The sequence below is a fragment of the Nicotiana tomentosiformis genome, chromosome 6 (assembly GCF_000390325.3).
Source record: "Nicotiana tomentosiformis chromosome 6, ASM39032v3, whole genome shotgun sequence".
NCBI lineage: Eukaryota > Viridiplantae > Streptophyta > Magnoliopsida > Solanales > Solanaceae > Nicotiana > Nicotiana tomentosiformis.
The window spans coordinates 27312206-27322125 of NC_090817.1; the positions used below are offsets into that span (position 1 = coordinate 27312206).

General features: G+C 30.2%; 1 protein-coding gene across 1 annotated transcript; it reads left to right on the forward strand.

Annotated features, from left to right (window-relative positions):
* The first annotated feature begins 2074 nt into the window (after positions 1-2074).
* LOC104108296 (protein LIGHT-DEPENDENT SHORT HYPOCOTYLS 10-like) lies at positions 2075-3119 on the forward strand. Its single transcript, XM_009617295.4, has one exon. The coding sequence runs from the start codon at positions 2321-2323 to the stop codon at positions 2903-2905; it is 585 nt and encodes a 194-aa protein (XP_009615590.1). The 5' UTR covers positions 2075-2320; the 3' UTR covers positions 2906-3119.
* Positions 3120-9920: the final 6801 nt, after the last annotated feature.

Here is a 9920-nt window from a genome sequence, read left to right on the forward strand (position 1 = left end):
TGTAAAAGCTGGACTTGTTTTAATAAAATGAGATCATAGTTTGGACGACCTTGATGCATTCGGCTGTCCAAAAAAAAAAGGTTATCCACACTTGATGTTTATTCTAAGAGAATATAAAGTAGTTAGCTATGGTTAAATTGATTAAGAGTGTATATAAGGGACAAATATTGTATAGTATACTCTATACATGTTAAGTAAAAAGGACATATGTCATGTAGTAAGCGGTAAAATTTGACTGATTAGCTGAAATTCTACGAGAGTGGAGCCTGGAAAGGGTAGTATATATGCAGACTTTATCCCTACCAGCTTAATAGGGGTGTTCAAACCGAACCGAAAAATCGCACTAAACCAAAAAATCAAACCAAACCGATTAAAAAACCCGACTAGGTTTAGTTTGACTTGGTTTGGTATTGAGTAAAAAACCCAGAACCAAACCTATATATAAATATATAATTTATATTTTTTTTTAAGACCTTATATTGAATTTTCTTTAAAAATTATAAAAATATTTGGGATCCTCTCATGTGTTAACCTTGAAAGCGTACATTAACGAAAAATTATTATTAGACGACTAAGAAAATGACTATCGTGTGTTACTAAAAAAGTTCTCCCATTAGAATATTTTAATAGATCATATGTTTGTCAATATTTTCAATATTTACTAAACATATATTCACTTATCATATACACCGAACCAATCCTGTCTATGTACATTTTATAACTTATAAAGATAGAGAGGTTATTTTCGATAGATTAAAAAAAAAATTAGAGCACCCAAAAATTACGAAGTAACGGGAAAAGAAGAGACAACGTACGTAAAAGTAAAGGAAAGAGACAAAAAAAAGAATATCACTAATCACTGAGCATTATTAGCAGTGCTGGTGAATGGGGATGATGTTAGTGACATATTTAGAAATATTATACTAATTAGAATTACAGCTGTAACACTTGGCAACTGTCAATTTATATGAGAAAATTCCTATGTGTGTTCTGGCATGGGGCGCTTAATTTCTTCAAGTTTACTTGCACATATATATATCTGCATATTATTTTTATGAAGAAAATCTTAGGAGTCAAACAAATTATGATAATATCCCTGCGATATATATCATGTATCCACTTTAGGTCATAATATATATAGTCAAACATTTGAAGCTCTGGGAATTTACTAGCAGTATTTCATGTTTTTCTTTCAAATTCTCTCTTTTTGCTATAGTTATTTCTAGCTAGTTTCTCCCTTTACTTACCCATATATATATATATATATATATATATATATATATATATATATATATATATATATATATATATATATATAATGAACAATTCTTCATTAATTTATGTAAGTGATACCACCAAAGGAGTGTGATTGAATGAACGAAATATCTCTACTTTAATAAGAAATTATGGATTTTTGGATAGGGAAATTCTCAATAGGAAGCATCTTTCCCTTTAGTGAATCCTACACCATAATGTGAATGGTGATTACCCAAAACCAGTAAATTTTAAATATCAAAAATAAAATAGCTTAATTAAAAAGTCATAATTTTTTTTTTTTTTTTTTTGAAGTCATATCATGGTGGGAGGGGAGGTGGGGTCTTGTCATTTTTATATTTATATATAATACATACAAGTTATAAACAGTGTAATTAGACGATCTAACACATTTTTTCGCACTAGCTACCCCTAGTCACTAATTAAGGCTAAATTAAAGTGCTGATTTTGCTAATATTCTTGATAATGATTGCTTTAATGATGCTAGCTAGCACAATTATTAAATTCTAAGTACTGGGTACAGAGTTTAAGAAAAAATAAAAACTTTTAGAATTTGTGGTCCTAAACAATTCAAAAAGGGGCCTAGAGTATTTGTGTGGTTATAAAAGCTTCTCATTAAGAATAGAATTGTAAGTTTAAACAAAATTATTTCCAAATTTAAAAATTGGTCATTCTTTTAGGAATAAACAAAAAAGGAAATAGGTTCATGAAAAATTAAAAAACAAAATTATAGAAAAAGCTATACATAATGCTAATAGTACAATTAAAGGAAGTAAACAAGAAGGAAGAAAAAGAGAAGCTAAAATACTTTCCTAGGACCCATTCATTGTCTCCTTGGTACCCCATGATATGATTTCCATCTTTCTCATCTGCAATTCTATTCTAGTACTCTAACTCTTTCTTCTCCCTCCATATTATTTTCCCTTATCTGAGGATAAACAATTCAATCAAATTTCTGCCTGAAATGATAACTTGCTCTCTGATTCTTTATCAAGCATATTGATTCGAAAAAAAAATTGATAACCTAGGTTTTACAAACTACAACATGCAAGCTATGATGTCAAATGATCATAGAAAAGTTGAAGAAGGAGAAGGAGAAGGATCATCAGCTACTGTAACCCTAGCACCATCTGATAACCATCTTCAGCTACCACCACCGCCCCAACTGAGCAGGTATGAGTCTCAAAAACGCCGTGATTGGAATACTTTTGGACAGTACTTAAAAAACCTAAGGCCACCAATTCCTTTATCCCAGTGCAACTATAACCATGTACTAGAATTTCTCCGATACCTAGATCAATTCGGGAAAACTAAGGTGCATTTACATGGTTGCCCTTTTTTCGGGCAACCAGAGCCACCAGCGCCTTGTGCTTGTCCTCTCAGACAAGCATGGGGTAGCCTAGATGCACTCATTGGTAGGCTTAGAGCTGCCTATGAAGAAAATGGTGGTTTGCCAGAGAATAATCCTTTTGCAAGTGGTTCTATACGTATTTATCTTCGCGAGGTAAGGGATTTTCAAGCTAAAGCAAGAGGAATTTCATATAAGAAGAAGAAGAAGAAAAGGAAGTTGCAAATTAATGCAAGTACTAATGCTGAGGCAACTGCAACATTTCAGCTGCAATTTTCTTGAATTGTTTTGGCAGCTTTTGAAGGAACGAGCAAAAGGTAATTAAAATATGTTACTCTATGTTTTTTTCAATAAGAGGATATTGCTTTGTTCTTTTACAAATATGTGTCTTCAGTTTTTTTATACCATGAAGGATAACTTCATGATGTGAACATGTAAAATATATATAGTTCCACTCAAATTTTGAATTAAAAGAATTTCTCTATGTTACATGGAATGGATCTGTGTTATTCCGCGTCATTGTATGAGGAAATCCCTAGAAACATGAACAATATTCATTTAATGAGCTAGCTTCGGGCTTAGGGTGGTAGATTTAGACGAGAAGCAACGAGTTTGACGGAATTCACTAGCTACATCTAGCTTTGATTTTAAAATAAATTTTGTGCGGAAAAAATTGATACACATATAAAGAGCAGAATTGATGAATGGAATGAATCATCGAACTTGAGATCCCTCGTCTTCTTATAAGGCCTGCGCAATCCTCCTTCCTTCGAGCTAACTTTTAGAATGTGAGTTAGACTCGAGGCATATATTTAATATGATATAAGAGCCAGGCTCGTGGTCGATGTGAGCCCCTAGAAGGGGGGTGGTGGGGGGATGCGCCCGGACTAATTGAAAGGCGGTGAAAATACCCCGGTTATTAATCACACTCCACACCGGGCGATAGAACCTCAAATAAAGAATGTTCGGATCTGTGCGTGGGGGGGGGGGGGTGATCATGAATGGAAGGAATCTCATATAGGACCGAGAAGAGATCTTTAGTCTTTTAAGGCTCGGGCAATCTTCCTCTCTTCGAGCTAGCTTTTGCGGAGTGAGTTAGGCCTAAGGCATATATTTAATAAGAATCTACAAACTCTGCCTTCTGGATTAGTCAATGGGCTGTTCAGTATATAGGTGAATCCTTAGCTACAATTTAAAACCCTATATTTCTTCCGAGTTCTGAGAGAAAATTGGATATCTACTATGGTTTATGAAAATTCTTTCTTTCTTCTCTCTCTAGACCCTCAGCAATAGTGCAATACTCACAGGAATATCAGTTTTTGTTTTCGCCTTGTAGGGGTCATGTAGCTAAGATTTGAATGTAATCTTTGGTTGCTTTTGTCTAATCTTGTCTCTTTTGGGATTCTGCACGATCTTGTGCCTGCCATGGATGCCCATTAAGTATAATTAATTGAGGTAATTAACAGTGGTGACAAAATGAATTAAAAAAACAGTTATACCATCCATATTATCTGCTTAAAAATTTTGATAATTAACTTTTTAAAAATGAGTAAAATATGGATAAGAACTATATTATCCACTTAAAAAAAGGATGACCACTGGGTTCAATTTTATATTTGCAAAGACTCAAATTGAGGGTTACTCAAGTTGGGGAGACTAGTAATTCTTCTAAAAGTGATCATATTCAAGAAGCCATGGATAATATGGATATCTATATTACCCCTGTTAACCAATTTTCTATTCATATTAAATACGAATCGAGTTGAATAATTTATTTATTTTGCATTATCCGCTTTCGATATGCCCTGCCCCGCTCGTTTGCCACCCCTAGTGATTAATGGTTTGATAATATTTATATGGTATAATATAAGTACCAAAAAATCTATGTATAAGGGGTTTGTCTTTTGGCGAATGTGTACATGGTATGTTTCTCTGTGTGTGATAAATTCTTTGGAGATTTTCAATAACAAGAAAGAGACATTCTACTGCTTCCTTGCGCTAATTATATCTTTCAGTTTGTTTAGGGCCATACTAAATTTTTGTTTGTTTCCTACTAGGTAGTTCCATAATTGAACCATTTTTTAAACTCTTTCTACAGCAGCTTCCTGCTTTGTTCCCTCAGTGATTCGGATCTGCAACCTCATAGAGGGTATTTAACGAAGAGGCGGAGCAGGATTTAAAGTTTATGACTTAGGATATATATTCTAGTTCTTTTAATTATTGGGCTCTAAATTAATAATTTTTACGTATTTATTATATATTTTAAGGCAAATATATAATTTGGACCAAAACTACTAAATTCGGCCAAATCTATAATCGACAATCTAGCTCCCCTACTTACCACATGAGTAACCATCTCTTGTCAAATTGAGACATTTAATCCTTTGTTCCCGAAGAGTTTCTATTCCACTAGTTTTTTTCTCTATTTTTCTCCTAGCTGCTTGTTCCTACAACAATCCATTCTTCTTTATTTATGGATCATTGTCAGCATAGTTTTTTGCCCTTTTTATGCAAAGGTGAGATCCTCAAATTAAATCAATTGCTCTTCGTCCTCGATTCCTTGTTCAATAGTTTCACAATATTGTTTCCTTACTCTTTTGGGGCTCGGCTTAATTTGCCTACTAAATGGCCATAATATCAATTTGGGGTGTACAAAGAAAATCGATAAACCGCATCAAACCGATAATTCGAGTCAAACCGGAAAAAAAAAAATCGATGTGGTTTGGTTTGATTTGGTTTGGTATTGGAAAATAAAACCCCGACCATAATTGATTTGGTTTGGTTTTAACTAAAAAGAGTCAAACCGAAACCAAACCAACCCGATAGTACATTTATATAATTTTTAAAAATATTTTATACATATAAATATTTATTGTAATATAATTTATAAATATTTCTTAAACTTTTTCTCAATTTTATCTTTTAATGTATTATTTCAAGTTTAAACTTTAACATTCTTGAATGGTAAATAAATTTTAAAGCTCATAAATGTAGTAACTCAAACAAAGTTCAAATCAATACTAATGCTAGCTAACAAAAGAAATTCAATTCAATACTAGGAATGACGATAGTGTTAGATAATTATTTTAGTTTTACATTGGTTTATAATGAAAATGCATAATTTAGTTTATCTTTTTCTTTAGTGCTTAGTTATGTAGTTAATAGTAGTACTTATTAGCTATACTTATTTTAGCATAACCTATATAGTATTTTTAGATTATGTTAATTTTTATTATGGCTTAATAATTAGCAATATTTGTTTTATGTAATTTTATTATTTTATCTTTGTTATTGAATATTTTAATATAATGCTATGACTTATCTCATATTATTGTGTTTGTATCTTGAAAAATATATTATATAGTTGTATTTTACTGGAACTTAAGAAATATTTGGAGCACAAGTTACATATTTTATGCTATGAAGACTTTACCGGAAAAAACTCGAAAACTCGAAAAAAACCCGACACCATTGGCAGGGGCGGCCCAAGGGTCAAGCCACTAAAGCAAAGGCTTTAGACCCCCAAATTTCGATGGCCCCAAAATTTTCTTTTATTTTTCTACTCGTATTTGTATTGAGACCCCGACTAATCTAGATTCGTACTGCGTAAGACCTAGTAAAAGAGAGAACACGTTTTAACAGAATTTTTTTTAACCACAGGACTCGAACCCAATATATTTAATTAAGGTAAATTGGATCAAATACATCTCACAACAATCTTTAGAGGCAGGGTCTAAATATATTGGGTATGTTAAAATAAAAAATAAAATATTTTATAAAAATTCAAGATAACTTTTAATTTAGTAGTGATGTAATCGTTTGAGCAAAAAATGCAGAAAGAGAATCACCCCCCCTAAACCCTTGTCGCGAATATAAAATTTTTCATTATTTAAATTTTACGAGTGATATCATTAGTGAGGTATCTATATGAATTTGGTTCTATTATATAAGATCAACAATATCTTAGGAGAGACTAAATTATTTATAAAAGAAACTATTAACAACTGATGTTAGGCCAAAATTCTATACTTTTAGCACATTACTCGCCCTATATTTTATTGGTTTAAGTGAGTTATTGTTCGGCAATTGCGCTAAATTGTATTGTTCTATGTGTAAGAACATCGGAATGCATTATCAATGTTATGATAAAAAAAAATTCCTTCTGAAAGGCCCCAAATTAAAAATTGGCTTTAGGCTACCAATCTTCTTGGGCCGCCCCTGACCATTGGTTTGGTTTGATAATTGAAAAATCCGAACCAACCCGACCTATGTACACCCCCTAATACCAATAATTAATTCGATACCTTCGGATTTGAAAAATATGAGCTTCCGTTTTGCTCATGGAAAGTAACTAAAAACTACATCCCATAATTGTTTCTTATGGTCGTCTGTCTATTGCATAGACTTTCTGCCTGTTGTGCGATGTCTTTAGTGTGTATCATTCTCACAAGATTAACATAACCGTGATATACTTTTTCTGTTAAAATTACGCAAACTTGAAATGTAAGAGGTAGGCAGACCCCTACCTATTTTAATTAAGAAATTAATACACTAATAATATAAGAAAATTACACTACTAAGTCCTCCAAAAGATATTGACATATATATGATCTTCCATAAAAAGTAAGATTTGCAATCATGTAAGTTGTAAATAAAGCAGATTAAATTTTTATTGCAATGTCCATGATATTAGTTAAACTCTTTAATTATATGGAGTGGTAAACTATTAGAACCAAAAAATTAAATTACAAAGCTGTGTATCATAATCTATGTGCTAGATGTAGTAGGTTTTCGAAGTCCAAACCTAAAGAATAGATATCATTTTTGGCATCTTATTTTATGTAACCTTTAGTATTGAGTGGAATATCTCTAGAATTGCAAATATCTGAGGGTTTGCAGGTGATAACCTTAAATATAGCTAAAGAGTCTGCTGCCGTATTAGCAAACGATATTGCAAATTCCTCCCAATATGCAAAAAAGAATTTTCATCCCTGGCCTAATTTCTTTGAAATCTGGAAATACGTTAGGGTCGAAATAATTATCGTGACTCGGTCAATTGGCTTATATAGACTTAAATGCAGCATTCCTAAAGGCTTCATTTTAGGGAGAGAATTTGTGAGCCATAAGTTTTAAATCATTTTAAGTTGTGGAGTCCATTACTCAAATAGTCACTTAATTATTTCAAATTATCTGCTAAACTCATTTTTCTTTCGTTTGTAATAACAAAATCACATAACTATGCATATAGCACTTAGAAGGTCACTCAACTAGATTTTCCAAATTTTTGATTGTCAAATACCTACTTTACCCTCTAAATTATCAATTTTTTTAACTTTATAAATATTATAAGTTTTTTCTCTTTTTAATCTACATTGTGGACTTACCTATAGAAAAATATACTTTATTTATAAAATTAGTTTTCAGCTCATATAATGACGGAATAATAATATACTTGAGCATAATTTCCAACCATATATAATGTATATTATAAAAATACTTTTATTTAAATAATTATTTTTATATTACGTGCATGGAATATATATATTTTACGACCTTTATTTTCTTTCATTCTCAATTGTGTAAATAATTTTTTTAATTTTTGTTGTTATTACGAACAAATTATTCTTATTAATATTTTTACTATACTCACTATTTTGTTATTCCAGCATTATATATGCTTAAATACTTTTTATTTTTTTAATTTATAAATAAAATTTATTTATTATATAGGTAAGTCCATAAATATAAATTAAAAAGGGAAAAATCATAATATTAAAAAGTTTTTTTAAAAAAAAGATAAATATTTATAATTTAGAGGGTAAAATAGGTATTTAACAATCTAAAATTTGGACAATCTAGTTGAGTGAACTTCTGAGTGTTATAAGCATTGTTAAGTGACTTTATTGTTACAAAAGAAAGAAAAGTGACTTTAGCAGATAATTTGGAATAGTTGAGTGACCATATGAATAATGGACTCAAAGTTGTGTGTCTCGTAGTTAGAAAGTTCATTTTAGGGGAGAGAATTTGAGACGACTTTCAAAGTTAAGAGAGTTCATTTTAGTAAGAAAATATGTGAGACATAAGTTTTTGCTATCACTTGTGTGTTTCAAAATTAGAGAGTACCTCATTTTAAGGAGAGAATTTGTGGCATAAGTTTTATTTAGTCGTCACTTAATTGTGTCAATATTTTTTAGACTGAATTTTGTGACACAAGGGACTATAAGTTTGTTGGCCAAGTAAAAGGACATATGTCTTAACATGATAAGTTATCACTATGTCGTATATATAACTTCTACCTGAATAATAATTAACTTTTTGATATGAGACTTCCTTCCCACGCTCTACAAAACTTCTTTAAATTATTTGCTGGCACTCCTTTTTGCCATATAATCTTGTTATTTAATTATTGTGCTCCCTTGTGTGATCATTTTTAGGCAAATAATTTAGTGGTGAATTCCACGAAAGAATTAGGAGTTGGCCTTATACTCTATGTATAACCGTTAATTATTATAATTTGATTTTACTCTCACAAATACAATCAATCAAAATCAAGAATTTTTTACAATCCTTTTTTAACTATTATTTTAAAAAAAATAGCATCATTTATTGTTTATTCCATAAAGAGCACTTTTTTTTCAGTATTAGCATATTATAAAAATTAAGCTCAATATTTAATAAGTTAACTAACTCAGTAATCACAAAAAGTACTTTTTTTTGTCCATCTCTATTTTTTTTTTCCAACATTCATCTTCTTCACTCCATTTTTGAAAATCGGATGTATATGTGAATGCCACATAAATTCAAGATGTATTGATTTATACGTCTTTTATACTTTGTATATCAAGTATCACTTTAATTTAAAATATATTTTTATGTATATAATTATTGTATATTTATTTGTGCAGTGCCATCTTATTTTAAGATGTATTTTTAATGCATATTTTAAATATATTTTATATGTCAAGTGCCATTTTAATTCAGGATGTATTTTTTATGTATATTTTTTTTGTATATTTATATGCCATCTTAATTAATTTTAAGATATATTTTTTAATGTATATTTCACATGTCTAAGTGTTATCTTAAATAAAGATGTATTTTTTATGTATATTTTTTGTATATTTTATATGTGTTAATTCAATGTATATTTTTTATATATACGTTTTGTATATATTAACATATATTATTATCGAAGTAAGATCTTTATGTTAAGAAAGGAAGAAAGAAGGAAGAGAAAAAATTTAAGAAAGATAATTAAAAAGAAAACGAATGGAACAAATTTAGAAAATATATTGGC